The sequence below is a fragment of the Anabrus simplex genome, chromosome 11, assembly GCF_040414725.1.
Source record: "Anabrus simplex isolate iqAnaSimp1 chromosome 11, ASM4041472v1, whole genome shotgun sequence".
Classification (NCBI taxonomy): Eukaryota; Metazoa; Arthropoda; class Insecta; order Orthoptera; family Tettigoniidae; genus Anabrus; species Anabrus simplex.
Genome location: NC_090275.1, coordinates 87,417,348 through 87,434,158, shown reverse-complemented (window position 1 = coordinate 87,434,158; position 16,811 = coordinate 87,417,348). Strand labels below are relative to the sequence as shown.

The window sequence follows — 16,811 nt, the reverse complement described above, 5'->3', positions numbered from 1 at the left end:
ATCAAACAGGTTGATCATTCACTCGAGCATCCTCCCCCTAGCACAAGAAGATGGAGAACCCCATAGTATGTTACAGGCGTTCACGTCTCCCAGCATGAGGAAAGGAGGGGGCAACTGAATGATCAAATCTTGTAGTGCATGCATTTCAAGATTATAATCTGGTGGAAAGTACACGTTGCAAACCGTTGTTATTACTAGCAACGGCGGAGTGCGAACTGCAACTGCATCTAGTTTAGTACGGAGCGGTACTTCTTCGCTGAAGACGTCGCAGTGAACTAGGGTGCAAATGTCCCCAGTTGCTGTGCCATCCACAGCTACTCTGTCTTTGGAATAAAGACGATATCCTCTCATAGTCGTGTCGTGTCCAGGTCTCAAACGAGATTCCTGAGATTTGGCAAAGAAAACATTGACCAGCAAAGATTCACAAGGAAGAAAGACTAGGTTTTCTTCTCTCACCAGGAATAATTAATGTCTTCGCTGACTGGATCATAAATGAGTTTGTACCACAGACCAAACTAGGCTTAAAGTGGGAAGAAGACTAATTCAAGCCATCAAATTTGCCAATGACCAAGCTATAGTCGATCAAACTCCAACTATTAATGCTGCAACTGCTAAATGTGAAAGTTAAGGTCTATGGAATGAAAATAATATCAATAAAACAAAAGTAATGGTACTTAGTAAGAGCCTGTGCCTATTACATGGCAAGCCAGTATAGCAAGTAACTCAGTTCAAATACCTTGACCAGATTATCATAGTAAATTTACAGTGCCATCAAGAAATTAGGACTGCAATAACTATGGCAAGCAATCCTTGTTGTGTCAAAATATAATGACCCTCAGCCTGTGTAAACAAATAATGAAGGCATAGGTTTGGTGTGTAGCATTGTACTTTGCGGAAACCATGTTCAATAAGACAGACATCAAGAAGCTGGAAGCTTTCAAGATCGGGTGCTGGCACCGAATCGAGAAAGTACGTTGGACAAGGACGATGACCAGTGCTGAACTATTTTCAAAGTTCACTATTTTTAGAACAGGCCGCGTATACATAGTGGCATGCTGACAACATTGTAGTTTAAGAGTAGATGTGAGCAATGAAGCTGTATGAAGGAGGTAAAGAGAGAGAAATGACTTCATATCTTTGAATAAAATATAAATACCATCAACATCATCATCATCGATCATCTCCAGTTGCCCAGGCATGGTGTACGAGCCCCCTCCATCTTTGTCTGTCCATGAACCACTGTTCTCACATAACTTTCTCCCAATCTTGTCCTCCCTCCTCGACATCTTTCTTTACTAGATTGGTCTATTTTTCTATAGATCTGCCCACTGGTCTTTTTCCTTTTACTTTTCCTTCCTTATAGTCCTGCTTGCACTCATCCTTTCTTACATGGCCAAACCACTTCAGTCTTTCCTTCTGGATCCTTTATAGTAGGAAGTCTCCTATTCCCACCTCCTCCCGGATTTCTTTGTTCCTGCTCTTAACTTCTTCTATCCATCAGAACTGTTTGTGTAGTTCATACACATTGTCAACGATTTTGTATGCGAAGCTGCAAAATTTGTTAATACTGGAGCTTGTACAACTTTCACCACCGCAGTTCTCTGTTTTGATCACTTCAGAAGCTTTAAAGTGGGACTCAAGTGACTGTTCAAATCATGCTCAGAAATTAGGTCAGCTCATCTGCAAAACTCTTATTCCAATTATTTAAAAAATAGGCATTGGAGATGAAGTGACTGAATGTTTCGAGAGGGTGAAACATTTAAACAGCGAAGGGATCAACAGGAAAATCGTCTGATTGTAACAGCTGTGGTAACAGCGTGCAGTGCCGCTCGCTCTGACTACTGCATCCTTGCAGCACAGTGGTGGAAAACGTGAGTACTTCTTGATGTTTGCATTGTGGGTAGGAGTTATGTATACTAGTGGATGGTACTGCTGGTTCAGGTTGCAGCAGAGCTGAAGCCTCGCAGCAGTAAGTATTGAGGATAGGGTTTCCGTTCATTTAACTCTTTTATTTGCACCAACACAGATAGGTCTTACAGCGATTATGGGCTAGGAGTGAGAAGGAAGCGACCAGGCCTTAATGAAGTTGTGATAATATGAAACCATGGAAAAACATCTTCGAGGCTGCCAAAAGTAAGTTTTGAAACTACTATATCCCAAGTGAAAACCGTGCAGCCACTACCTCAGTCTCATTCATTTAAGTCGACAGAGTATGTGCATTCAAAATGAGTTCAGTGTCTAGTTTATAATTAAAATTGTTCAGTCTGCATTCAACAGAACAGAAGCTGGAAATAAAAGCCTCAGGATGACCCAGCTCATCTCCAAACACAGAGCAGACTGCAATAAGCAAGATCAGGCAGTACTCTCATATGTTCAATCCATCTATGTATGATAAACATAATTTAATATGTGGTGGTGGAAAAAAAAATATTGTACAGTTTTCCTTACTTACCATTTCGTGCCGAGGATATATGGACCAAATTAGGTGTGACAGAAACAAAACTAATCTGAATGACAGAATCAAAAAGAATGAAGCATCAAGATAAACATTAAAAATACAGTACTTTAAGACAAAGTTATTATTGCAGGGCAGTGAGACAGTGAATATAGTAGATAGATAGATAATGCCTTTATTGGTGGCGAAGTTAGGGCTCGAGGCCCTCTCTTTCACTTAACCACTAGATGAGTATACATATACATAACTTATAATTTTGAATACAAATAAAACAAATAATACTAATAGTAATAATAATAATAATAATAATAATAATAATAATAATAATAATAATAATAATAACAATAATGAAAGAATCCTTAATTTTAAAATACACAAAATAACGTACACTTAAATTATGTAACTGCAGTAATCCATTCATTCATCCCATTCATACCTTCATTCACTGAACAATTATCCAGCAAGTCAGCGGGATCTACCCAGCAAATGTTCCCGGCAAGCCACTTTAAACTTGCGATGAGAAGGATTTTCTCTAATGTTCACAGGTAGCGAATTCCATGACCTAGACACAGAGATTATGAAGGAGCGGTTGTACACAGCAGTGCGGTTTACAGGTATGGCAAGAGATGAACCAGATCTTGTATTGTGTTCATGATAGGACGAGAGGTAAGAAAAAGATGAAGACAGATAGTCGGGAGTATTAGTGGAAAGAACTTTGTGCAGAAGTGATAGCATGTGAAGTTCACGGCGCTGGTGCACTCGAAGCCACGACAGATCCTTATAATAAGGTGATATATGAGCATCATATCGCAGATTAAAGATATATCTTATGCAGCTGTTCAGGCTCCGGTCCAGTTTCTTGTTACTGTCCCAGGATATTCCAGTCAACACAGTGTCACAGTAGTCAAATATAGGTAGTACAAGAGAGCGAATTATTTGAACAGAGTCGAACAGAGAATATATTAGCGAACCGTTTCAGGGGATATAAGCATTTATGTACTTTATTGTACGTGCTTATCACCTGTTGAGTCCAGTTTAGAGTCTCAGTCATGATAATTCCTAAGTTGGTCACTGAAGTAGAGTAGGGTATGATTTTATTGTTTAAAATTATTGGGGGGATGTTCTGTTGTTTGAGGGAATAAAGGTTTTTACTGGTACCAATAATAATAACTTGAGTCTTATTTGGATTCATTAATAAACTGTTTTTATTTGCATAGTCACTAAGATGTTGAAGGTCAGAATTTATTTTAGTAATTGCAGTATCAATATCACTCGGTTTTGAATGATAGTAAATCTGTATATCATCCGCGTACACTTGCAATTTGCAGAATTTAAGAGCTTTTGATATATCATTAATTTGGATGATAAATAGCAGTGGTCCAAGAACTGACCCCTGAGGGACGCCGAGGGTCTTCCTTTGCCATCCTGAACTCTAATTTCCAACTGTTACACGTTGCCGGCGATTTTCAAGATAAGATAAAAAGAAACGAAGTGATACACTATTAAAATTTAGCTCTCGAAGTTTCTGCAGTAGTAACTGAGGATTAACAGTGTAAAAGGCACTACTGAGATCTAATAATGTCAATACAGTCACGTTCCGTTGGTCCATTGCATGTCTGATATCATCTGTCACTCGTAGTAAAGCCGTCACAGTGCTATGTCCTTTCCTGAAGCCGGATTGAAAGGGATTAAAGAGGGAATGCCTGGTAAGGTATTCAGTAACTTGTGTATGAACTAGACATTCAAGCACCTTGGATAAGGGTGGTAGAGCACTGCATAAGCATAATGAGAAATCAAGAATAATAGATGTTTCAAATATCATTAGAAATTGTGTAAGATTCTGTGGTGCATTTGAATTGGCACTGAGAATACATGAAAATCTAAATCCCAGTATCTTCAGGGGTAATCGTAAATTTCAGTGTGAAAGTGGACCAATCCTTAAGAGCACATTTAGACAAGGTGACTGTTTTCAAGGAGGTCTCTAAAGTAATACAAAATGAACTTCTCCAGATTATGTTCGATAATTTGTTATATAACACTGTCGAATACAAGTACACTTAGGAGTCAACACTGAAAGAGGAATGGCTTCATTCTTAACAAATGATATTTTGTTGTAAAACCTACTTCCTAAAAGCTTATGTTTTATTTGTTATTTCCTGGTATCATGATTAAAGCTATTTTGCATCATTTGAACGCCTTTATCAAAAGGTAAAATTGACTGCAACCACTACAAACTTCACTCAATGGTGTCTGTGGATTCCTTATAAAATGGTTTTGGTTTTTCCCTTGCATACCGTATGTCATTGAAGATATCATCTAAAATACAGTCATTTCATGATGAAAGATATGGAACTCCCATATGTGATACTCACTGTTTGTTTTTCATTGACTGGTACAGCTTGCAGTAGGTCTACGAAGTACATGATTGTCTGAATCTGAAACAATAAGATATAAATCATTAATACAACAGCAGTGGGGACATTAACAATTGATGCTTTGTACCGTATTTGCAACATTAATTCTTAGAATAACATTGATCGTAAAAGTGTACCTCAGCGCACTAGAGTAAATTGCCGGGAATGCAATAGCACTCCTTACACAAGCAGGTTTTGTATATGCTTGTAGTTGTCAGTTTTCTGACAGATAGCAGCATAAAGCAGATGATCCAGAATCCAAAAAGCCTGTAGTTTACCACAACTATCAAAGTAATCACTTTATTTATGGAGATATGATTGTTTTCAAATTGCCCAATTTTTGTACCCCATGCAAGAGTGTGAGCAGAAAAATGCCTTCAAGATGATGATTTAGCCGAGTATACCAACAGTCTGTGCCAATGATGGCTACACGGAGTCTGATTAATATGTACCTAACAATATTAGTGTCATGTAGTCATGATGTTGGTGATGTTATTTCTGAGCCAAGAAGTGAGAGTAGCAATAACATTCCACAGCACCAGTAGTACTGTCGGTGATGAAAGTGATAGTATTACCAATTCGGACAGTGACACAAAAGGAAACAGTGTAGTCTATGCCTAAATGCACAATACAGGGTTTAGTAAAAACTGATTTGAACGACACACTTCAGTTCAAACCCTCCCAGCTGTTTCTCAAAACACCAGGTCCTAAACATGCCCCTCTCACTGATGTAGATCCTGTGCAGTATTTCAACTTGCTTTTTACATTACATATTTTGAATTTAATTGTGAAAGCAATGAGTAAGTACACAAATCAGTTCCTGTCTACTTGTAAACAAATGTCACTCCATTCAACAGCTCGACAATGGAGAGCTGTCACTATCACAGAAATAAAAGCCTTTGAGGCAGTATTATTGGAAATGTTAAGGAGAGCTAGAGCTGAGCGTGAGCTGGTGAGCATAATCAAAGCCAAGAAAACAGTTTATGTAGGCCACGTTGTACGAGGTAGAAAGTATGGGCTTCTACACCTCATATTACAAGGAAAGATAGAAGGCAAGCAAGGAGCTGGTAGATCATCAATGTCATGGCACCAAAACATCAAAGACTGGACTTGCATCAACAACACTGAACAACTCTTCAAGTTGGCTAAAGAAAGGAGCTGCTTTCTCCAGGGTGATCACCAGCGCCTGGAGGACTGGATATGACACTTGTAGGAGGAGGAGGAGGATGAGGATGAGGAGGAGGGTATTACAAAAACAGTCAAGTACACTTTCATAATGGTTGACTGATTCAAGATAAATTTCTTGGTTTGGTACCATGTTTTCCAGTTAGAGATCATCAACATGTATTTCAAAACATTTAACAATAGTAATAATAAATTCTCAAGATCTGGAGTGTACAAGTTGAAATGCACTCAATGCCAGACCAGTTATGTATATTAGGTCAAACTGGTCGCAGCTTCGAACTGTGGTTTAATGAGCAGGTTAATGCCAAGAGATTCCATAAGTTCTCAGCTAATAGCAGCCATATGTCCAAATTTAACCATTCACTTACCTCAACTGACCAAGATATGTCTGTCCTTTGATTAACTAATAAATGTACTCTACCAACATCATTGAAAATATATTCATTAAAATAGACCAAAGGTGCAATCCGAACTACAACTTGAACACAATGTCCAAAATATATAAATATTTTATTTGAAGAGATTAATAAAAAAATTCTTCACAACACTGCAACAAGCTAGAACAACCATCTATTCCCACTCCCTCTCCTTAATCCCCTCATTCCTTCCTCTACATGCTCACTGCCGCAGGTATGCGACCAGCTTACACACAGTTCAGTTCAAGACAGCACACAGACTGATTATAATAACACAAGACCGGCGTAGACGTAAGTACTCTGATATACCTCCTTTCTGCATGGCCTAAGATTCTTTGAACTTCTTTCTTATCTATTGTTTCCTTCTTTTAGACTCCTCCCATTCTAACATCTTGTAGAAATAAGCCTGGTATTCAGTCTGTGTACTTTTTTAAGAGAAGTTCCTCCTATTTAACACAATTTTAATAGAATCAGCCTTCAGTAAAAAAGGAAAATGAACATTTCTTCAAGACTATACATCAAGATTTTAATTATTATTAAGTTAAAGCTTTGTGCAATCACACAATACCAGTGTATTTTTATGCCTGAAGTTTTTACAAATGAGGGATGTTTAACAAATGGTATTTTGCAACCCATTCTACATATTTCATCTGTAGATTGCTTGTATAGCGAGTTGACAACATTTAATGCTTTTTAATTGACATATGGACAGAGTAAGTTATTAGGATCACCCAGTGTCTTTTAATGTGTATTAATGAATCCTTGTTCCATTTTTGTCTTTTAATTATGGTTGAAGATGTCCCTGTGAGGACTAAACATATCCCATTCCATCAAGATAATGTTATCCTGAAAAGGAAAGAAAGAGAATTGTATCACAAAGATGGAATTTTTCCAAAAAGTACCATAACACTGTTAAGGCTCACAATACGGGCTTAATAATGAAATTTATTTCTTGTTATGAGAAAAGCAAGACCTTGGTGATAACAAGAGGAGAAAGGCAAGGGAAAGGCATTGTGAAAATTGGTGGTCAAAGCCATGAAACTGTGGACAATTTCAAATACTTACAGAGTGAATTAAGCAGAATACAAGGCTGGACATGCAGGGAAGCAAGAGAGTGCAACAGGGCAATGCATTCTACCAGAATTTTATTTTAAGGTTTGGAGTAAACGAAAGGTTTCTGCTACAACCATATATCCATCGGGGTCCTCTTTTGAGGGAAAAAAACTTATTTGATGAGCTTATTGAAGTAATAAACCTGATTCAATTAAAGAATGAAAAAGCAGGAATAATTACAGTGGGAGATTTCAATGCAAGGATGGGAGAAAAGAATCCATTATGTGATAGAGAAATTGAAGGAAGTAGAAGTAAACATGAAGAATGCAACAAGAATGGAGAGAAATTAAAAATATACTATAGAGAAATTATAAATTTTGAACGGTGGCTGGTTGGGGGATGAAACGGAAAACTTAACATAAATAGTCGATTCTACAGGGAGTGCAAAAGACTTGGCGTTAAGATTCTTGGGAGGCTCTGACTTATGTTAAAGACATTCAGGTCAAAACTTTTACAGTGTCAATTTTCCACTTGCTATTCGATTATTGAAAGGTGAAGGAAAATTAAAAAAAAAAAAATTTACTATGTACACAGAAAATTGGTAAGGTATAGATGGAGGGAGGAATATAGGGATGAATTTAGGGACTATTATAGGGGGGAAACTTTTGAAATTTTGAAGGGTGGGTATTGAGAATATGGTAGAGAATAACAACATAGATGAAGCAATAAGAATGGTTTAAAGATTGATAGCAATAGTAGCTGGCAAAAAGAATGGTTGTGAGAAAGAGAATGGAAAATAAACAAATCTTATGGTATAATGATGAGTGTAAAAAAAAAAATAAAAAATTAAGTGATAAAGGCTTTAAAGTGTGCAGAGATGAGAGATCCCAGGACTTAAGGATCAATTTCTATAATAATAGGAAGGAATACAGATTTACTGAGTGAAAATAAAAAGAACTGGCAGGCCAAAGAGGAACAATTATTATTAAATAGGTATTGTAAAGAGAATGAAACTAAGAATGAGGGATGGGAGTATTCTAAGAAACCTTACCTGGAATAAGGAAGTACCAAAGAAGTGTAAAGAGATAATATACAAAATGTATTACGCACCGATATCGACTTATGCAGCTGAGACCTGGACAATGACAAGTAGGGAGGAAAGTAGAATTCAGGCCAATGAAATGAAATACCTAACAAGTACAATAGGAAAAACAAGGAAAACCTAAATGAGAGAATTGACAGGAGTAAACTGAGATAGTTTTGTCATGTAAAGAGGATGGGAGAGGAAAGAATACCAAAACATATGATGGAGATGAAGTTCGACAGAAAGAGAGCTAGAGGGAGATGTAGATCAAGGTGTATCGATTAACCTGGACTGGGACAAAATGATGGAAGAGGAATGGTGGAAGGAGAGAAGAATCAATCAATCAATACTGATCTGCATTTAGGTGGCAGATTCCCTATCTGTTGTTTCCTAGCCTTTTCTTAAGTGATTGCAAAGAAATTGGAAATTTATTGAACATCTCCCTTGGTAACTTATACCAATCCCAACCTCCCCTTCCTATAAATTAATATTTGCCCCAATTTATCCTCATGAATTCCAACTTTATCTTCATACTGTGATCTTTCCTACTTTTAAAGACACCACTCAAACTTATTCATCTACTAATGTCATTCCACGCCATATCTCCACTGACAGCTCAGAACATACCACTTAATACCCATATAGTTGGTCCGATATTGGACATTATAAATTTTCCAGCTAACTCAGTCTTGGTTGCCAGCGTTTTACCCCAGTGTGCTAAGTTGGGCTCATCAGTTGCTAAATAGCACACCTACCAAGACGCGTAGCTAATGCATACTGTGGAGGCCACTGTGCAGGCTGCTTGGAGCCACCGGCAGTCCCAATGCACTATGAGAACTGGGGCGAAAACGCTGGCAATCAGGAATGAGTTAGCTGGAAAATTTATAATGTCCAATAATGGACCAACTATATTGGTATTATAAATTTACTCATTTGGAACAAATATTTCAGGTTCCATATGGGAATCAATATCTTTACCAACATACCACTTAATATTACCAATATAATGGTCCGTTATTGGACATTATAAATTTTCCAGCTAACTCATTCTTGGTTGCCTGCGTTTCGCCCTCGTGTGCTAAGTTAGGCTCGTCAGTTGGGACTTAGCACACCACCCAAGACGCAAGGCTAGTGCATACTGTGGAGGCCACTGCATAGGCTACTTGAAGCCACCAGCAGTGCCAATGCACTATGAGAGCTATGTCTCATTTTCAAAAATTGATGCCTGCCTGGCCATCAAATGATGTAGATGTTGATTCATTTGATCATTTGATGGCCAGGCAGGCATCAATTTTTGAAAATGAGACATAGCTCTCATAGTGCATTGGCACTGCTGGTGGCTTCAAGTAGCCTATGCAGTGGCCTCCACGGTATGCACTAGCCTTGCGTCTTGGGTGGTGTGCTAAGTCCCAACTGACGAGCCTAACTTAGCACACGAGGGCGAAACGCAGGCAACCAAGAATGAGTTAGCTGGAAAATTTATAATGTCCAATAACGGACCATTATATTGGTATTATAAATGTACTCATTCGGGACAAATATTTTAGGTTCCCTATGGGAATCAACATCTACATCATTTGATGGCCAGGCAGGCATCAATTTTTGAAAATGAGACATAGCTCTCATAGTGCATTGGCACTGCTGGTGGCTTCAAGTAGCCTATGCAGTGGCCTCCACGGTATGCACTAGCCCTGCGTCTTGGGTGGTGTGCTAAGTCCCAACTGATGAGCCTAACTTAGCACACGAGGGCGAAACGCAGGCAACCAAGAATGAGTTAGCTGGAAAATTTATAATGTCCAATAACGGACCATTATATTGGTATTATAAATTTACTCATTTGGGACAAATATTTTAGGTTCCCTATGGGAATCAACATCTACATCAACATACCACTTAGTCGAGCAACTTTCAACATTTTGTAACGCAATTCTTTTGTCGGAAATCACTAAGAACAAATCGAGCTGCTTTTCTTTGTATGTATATTTTGCAGTTCTTGAATTAAGAAATCCTGGTAAGGGTCCCGTAGACTGGAACCATACTCTAGTTGGGGTCTTACCAGAGACTTATATGCTCTCTCCTTTACATCCTTACTGAAAATGAAAATCCACAGCCTGTTTCCAGTCATTCGACCAGGTCAGGAATGGAATGAATGAAGCCCCCATCTACTGGCGAGGATAGGAAATGTGCCGGCTGCCGAGGCCTGTCGCACTCCTCTGGTTACATTCTTACTACAACTCCTAAATACTCTCAAAACCATGTGCAAAGATCTATTCCCTTTATTTACAATCATATTGATGTGATTACCCTAAGGAAGATCTTTCCTTATATTAACACCTAGATACTTACAATAATCCCCAAAAGGAACTTTCACTCCATCAATGCAGTAATTAAAATTGAGAGGACTTTTCCTATTTGTGAAACTCACAACCTGACTTTTATCCCCGTTTATCATCATACCATTCCCTACTGTCCATCTCACAACATTATCGAGGTCATTTTGCAGTTGTTCACAATCTTGTAACATTTATTACTCTGTACAGAATAACATCATCTGCAAAAAGCCTTATCTCTGATTCCACTTCTTTACACATATCATTAATATATATAAGAAAACATAAAGGTCCAATAATACTGCCTTGAGGAATTCCCTTCTTAATCATTACAGGGTCAGATAAAGCTTCACCTACTCTAATTCTCTGAGATCTGTTTTCTAGAAATATAGCCACCCATTCAGTCACTCTTTTGTCTAGTCCAATTGCACTCATTTTTGCCAGTAGACTCCCATGATCCACCCTATCAAATGCAATCAAGGTGGAGAAAAGCCATAAATGCCCCGACCCAGCAGGAGCTGGATAAGGGGAAAGGAGGAGGATGACGGAGCAATTTATATGATAAAGTATTTGATCAGATGTTCCATTTAATCTGTTCCTATCAGGCCATTTCTCAACTCTGCAAACATTTTAGAATAACTGTTTTCCATGGAGAGGTACAGGTAGACATCACATTTTACACAGTGAGTTTTGGTCCTACTTTTGCACACTCAAACTCTACGGCTTGTACCCGCTAGCTAACCATAGCAACAAAAACAATAGAAACACACTGTGCAAGCCCCAAACAATCCTTGCAGCCTGGGTTACACAAAAAAGTAAAGGAAGAAACATACCTGAAAAAATTGCTCTCCTTTCTCCATAATTAGCTTCATGGGTGTTATCAACAAATCAGGAGCAGAGTCAATGAGAACTAGTTTGCACTGATAGCCTTCTTGTTCCAAAGCTGCTGTAAGCTCAAGAGCTAACACTCCACCCAACGAAAATCCAACCAGGTGGACAGGAGATCCTGGCACACTTTTTGTCTTCACAAGCTGAAAAACACAGGAGTATCGTAAATTAGAAAAATATATACATGTACTAGAGAGTAGAAATTTCATCAGTTTCATTTTAGAAATAAGAGAGAGAGAGAGAGAGTGGGCGTGCGCATGTGTTGCATGTCTGAACTGTAAGTCAGTGGTTGCTAATGTGTGCGCCGCAGCTCCCAGGGGCTCTACTCGATCATATTGTCGTGTGCCTACTCAGTGGTTAGAAATGATGAAACTGACTTAACGTTGCTTTTAGTACATAAACAATTTTCTATGGGATGATCTGTTGTCACTTATATTTCCTACCAGGGGGACCAGTAAATTAGTATTAATGAATATACCGTACGGGAAATCAATGTGCAAGCTTTTCCATACTCAGTGCTTTGATTTTGTTTGCTACCTCTTATCTTAGTGAGCGTGATTTTTCTGCAATAGCTGTAAAAATGTCGAAGTACAGAGCTAAACTCAACATTGCAAAAGAAGTATATACTGCAATATCTACAATAACACGAAAATAATATTATTAGCGCATGGTAACGTACACAAAACAATACAAAGATTAAATACCATATACATGAACAGTAAGCACAAACTATTAAATACAAAATTACAAGATATACACATTATAACATTGAAAACAATCATGCAAGCAAAAGGGTTCAAAGAGTTAGATCTAAATTCTCTAGTCAATTGTATGGCTCATCCTTCACATTAGGACTATGAAACTGAATGCAAACAAACCACAGACTGTAATAATAATTTAGAAAAAAATCTGTTCTTTAAAAAAAAATCAATCACTACTGATATGCATTTAGGGCAGTTGCCCAGGAGGCAGATTCCTTATCTGTTGTTTTCCTAGTCTTTTCTTAAATTATTTCAAAGAAATTGGAAATTTATTGAACCTCCCTTGGTAAGTTATTCCAATCCCTAACTCCCCTTCCTATAAATGAATATTTGCCCCAGTTTGTCCTCTTGAATTCCAACTTTATCTTCATATTGTGATCTTTCCTACTTTTAAATACGCCACTCAAACTTATTCGTCTACTAATGTCATTCCGTGCCATCTCTCCATACCACTTACTACATGTTATAAACCTCATTATTGGTCCGTATTGAAAATTTACAGTGCAAAAATAATAAAGATGTTCACTAATCCACCTATTCAGTACTATATTTCCACTTGAAGTGGTTACATACACACATTAACACCTATCTGGGACATGTTTTACCCTTAATTTAGGGCATCTTCAGCCTAAAATAATCTTCAAAAGTACATATAATAATACAAATAGAAACTAAAAGATTAGCTAGTTACTAAAATTTCGTACATACAACGTGAATATTGATACATTAATAAAAACGTGTTAATGGAACACTGTCAATGATCATACTAAGACTATCTTGACAGAGATAGAAACTTCCTCCATTAAGAATACGTAGTTCTTCTATTTCTTCTACGACAATTCAACTGATGTTTCAGTTTCACCTTTACGTAGTCCGACTCGTTGGCTGAATGGTCAGCGTACTGGCCTTCGGTTCAGAGGGTCCTGGGTTCGATTCCCGGCCGGGTTGGGGATTTTAACCTTCATTGGTTAATTCCAATGGCCCGAGGGCTGGGTGTTTGTGCTGTCCCCAACATCCCTGCAACTCATACACCACACATAACACTGTCCTGCACCACAATAACACGCAGTTACCTACACATGGCAGATGCCGCCCACCCTCATCGGAGGGTCTGCCTTACAAGGGCTGCATTCAACTAGAAATAGCCACACGCAATTATTATATTATACCTTTACGTATATCTACCTTTGAATGTTTTAATACCTTCATGCTTACGACTTTAATAACGGCCTTGAACATATTGTGTACATGACATACGTTTTTGTGCTTATGTTTACGCCCCCATTTTGTTGGCAATATATGCTTTATCACATTGGTGAATCCACAAACATTTTTACTTGAACCATTTTAATTAGAACTATGTATTTTTAATGGAGGAAGTTTTAGTCTCTGACAAGATAGTTTTAGTATGATCATTGACAGTGTTCCATTAACACGTTTTTATTAATGTATCAATATTCACATTGTATGTACCAAATTTTAGTAACTAGCTAATCTTTTAGCTTCTATTTGTATTTGTAAGATTATTTTAGGCTGAAGATGCCCTAAATTAAGTGTGAAACATGTTCCAAATAAGTGTTATTGTGTTTATGTAACCATTTTAAGTGGAATAAAGTATTGAATAGGTGGATTAGTGAACACCTTTATTATTTTTGAACATACCACTTAGTCAAGCAGCTCGTCTTCTTTCTTCCAATTCTTCCCAGCCCAAACTTTGCAACATTTTTGTAACGCTACTCTTTTGTCGGAAATCACCCAGAACAAATCAAGCTGCTTTTCTTTAGATTTTTTCCAGTTCTTCAATCAGGTAATCCTGGTAAGGGTGTGACGTACCCACTCTGCCCACAGATGTTTGACAAAATTATAACGTGGCGGGTCACTTTAATATTAAAATAAATAAATGATATGTCATTGTTTCTCCATAAACAGTATCCCAAGGGCGCCAGTCTTCAAGCTTATGGCTTGAAAACGAAAGTAGATAATTAATAATAATAATAATAATACGTAATGAGACTCAAAAACTCCCAGGGGTGAAGTGAATGGAACACAAATCATAAAGTACACTAACCTGGAATTTAAGGATCATTAATAATCATTTCATAAAATACAAATTAAAACAAATATTTATTAAGATGAAAAATGTGACGTAACGGCGTTTTAACAAAATCTGAACTTACGGAAGCAAAAGAAAAATTGAATGAAATTAATTTTAAAAATGAACTGTTGCGCGAAGACTTGCAGTAACTTATGCCTTTAGCTTACCAATTGTAGACTCTGTTGTCTTGAAGCTGAAGATGAGTGGATCTCTCGTGCCGGCTGGTTCATCTGTTGTTGGATTCCAGTTCTACTTCTACATTTCCTGTCTTTAACACTTCCTAATGTACTCCTTACATAAAGTCGTAATGAGTCCTAATTTTAAATTCAAAACCACCATGGGTTATGTTCATGGAGAGAATACACTTGTATTCTTCCATATTACGGAACAGTAGCTTAGCTAAATTCATAATAAAAGCTCTCCTGCCCTATACTAGTCAAAACCGGTCTCCCGTTGACTACCTCTCGTCATTGAGATAACAAGTCCCAATGAGAGTAACTTTTGAGTAGTATATACTCAGATGTGAAGTGAACTAAGTTAAAATCTTCTCCGATGTACAGACGTAGAATCGTAGTACGAGTGTCCTCCCAGAGTGAGAATCAGAATGTCCGAATACAAGTGACAATCTGCTCACGAGTAAGAATAAGAGTGTCCGAATGTGATTCTCTCCAGCTCTTGTCTCCGGGTATATATCGGTTCAAAAGTCTCCTTCCATCAACCATGTCACATGGTCCAGTAAGATTCGAGGTCTCATCCCTTCTCCTATGTATTGCTGTGAATCCATCACGTTGCTTCATTACGTTCATTCACATAGGCTGAACTTTCCCGCTGAAATAAAGCGTCCCATAGCGAAGTATGAAAAGTGGGCGTTAATAATGTATCAACTATCTCTTCATGAGGCAGAGAGGGTAATATCTCTCGTAACCTAGATGACGTACTTATCCTGGAACTGGGCTGAAATTAGCCTGCTGACTCTGGTCACCTCACAACGGCTATTGGAAAATTTACTGCAAGTTATAAATATGAATGATGTTGAAATACTTTACCCAATAATTTGTTCGTTCAGAATACGTTATAGCCGCGATACAAAGAAATGAAATGATGATTGAAATGGATGATAAAACCCTATATATATATATACATATTAATTTAAACATGACCTATCAGTGATTAAATATATACATCTTATCAATTAAATATATAGTTCAATAATTGAAAACATGCAGTGATGTCCCAAACATCACAAGGGTCCCATACACTGGAACTATACTCTAGTTGGGGTTTTACCAGAGATTTATATGCCCTCTCCTTTACATCCTTACCACAACACCTAAACACCCTCATAACCATGTGCAGAGATCTGTAACCTTTATTTACAATCCCATTTATGTGATTACCCCAATGAAAATCTATCCTTATATTAACACCTAGATACTTACAATGATCCCCAAAAGGAACTTTCACTCCATCAATGCAGTAATTAAAACTGAGAGGACTTTTCCTATTTGTGAAACTCACAACCTGACTTTTAACCCCGTTTATCAACATACCATTGCCTGCTGTCCATCTCACAACATTATCGGGGTCACATTGCAGTTGCTCACAATCTTGTAACTTATTTATTACTCTATACGGAATAACATCATCCGCAAAAAGCCTTATCTCTGATTCCACTTGTTAACTCATATCATTTATATATACAAGAAAACATAAAGGTCCAATAATACTGCCTTGAGGAATTCCCCTCTTTACAGGGTCAGATAAAGCTTCGCCATAAAATTGTTATACATTTTTGTAACAGACACTACGTATTCTCTAAGTAGGTGAAATGACAAATTGTGTGTCTGTGAAGAACTGTGAAAGTGTAGACAGTTATAATAGATCAATGTGCATTGTTGTTTGTTAATATGGAATACGATTACTTTTTGCTACATTAATCACTTACAGTATATACCTTTATTGTTACTGATGGTGGTGGTTTTGATTTTTGTTAGAGTAAGTACAACTAGCAAATCATTCTTTCTGAACAAATGAAATGGAGACAAAATATTAAAGTCAAATAAGATAATTTATTCAATGGAAAATTTGAAAGTGAATTAAAAAATAAAATGAAAGTTATTTTATTAAGCC

The 16,811-nt window shown here is 37.5% G+C and overlaps 1 protein-coding gene across 4 annotated transcripts in view; it reads right to left on the bottom strand.

Moving 5' to 3' along the window:
- The window catches only part of LOC136883507 (fatty acid synthase), an 830,097-nt gene that overhangs the window by 12,158 nt on the left and 801,128 nt on the right, over positions 1–16,811 (bottom strand). For 3 of the 4 annotated variants that reach the window (XM_068229677.1, XM_068229678.1, XM_068229679.1), the window contains 2 exons: positions 11,771–11,968; positions 4,828–4,890 (listed from right to left, as the gene is read on the bottom strand). In XM_068229677.1, the coding sequence (XP_068085778.1) occupies positions 4,828–4,890; positions 11,771–11,968 (261 nt within the window). Of the gene's footprint in view, positions 1–4,827; positions 4,897–11,770; positions 11,969–16,811 lie in introns of all 4 variants that reach the window. The other variant, XM_068229680.1, reaches the window with a different exon arrangement.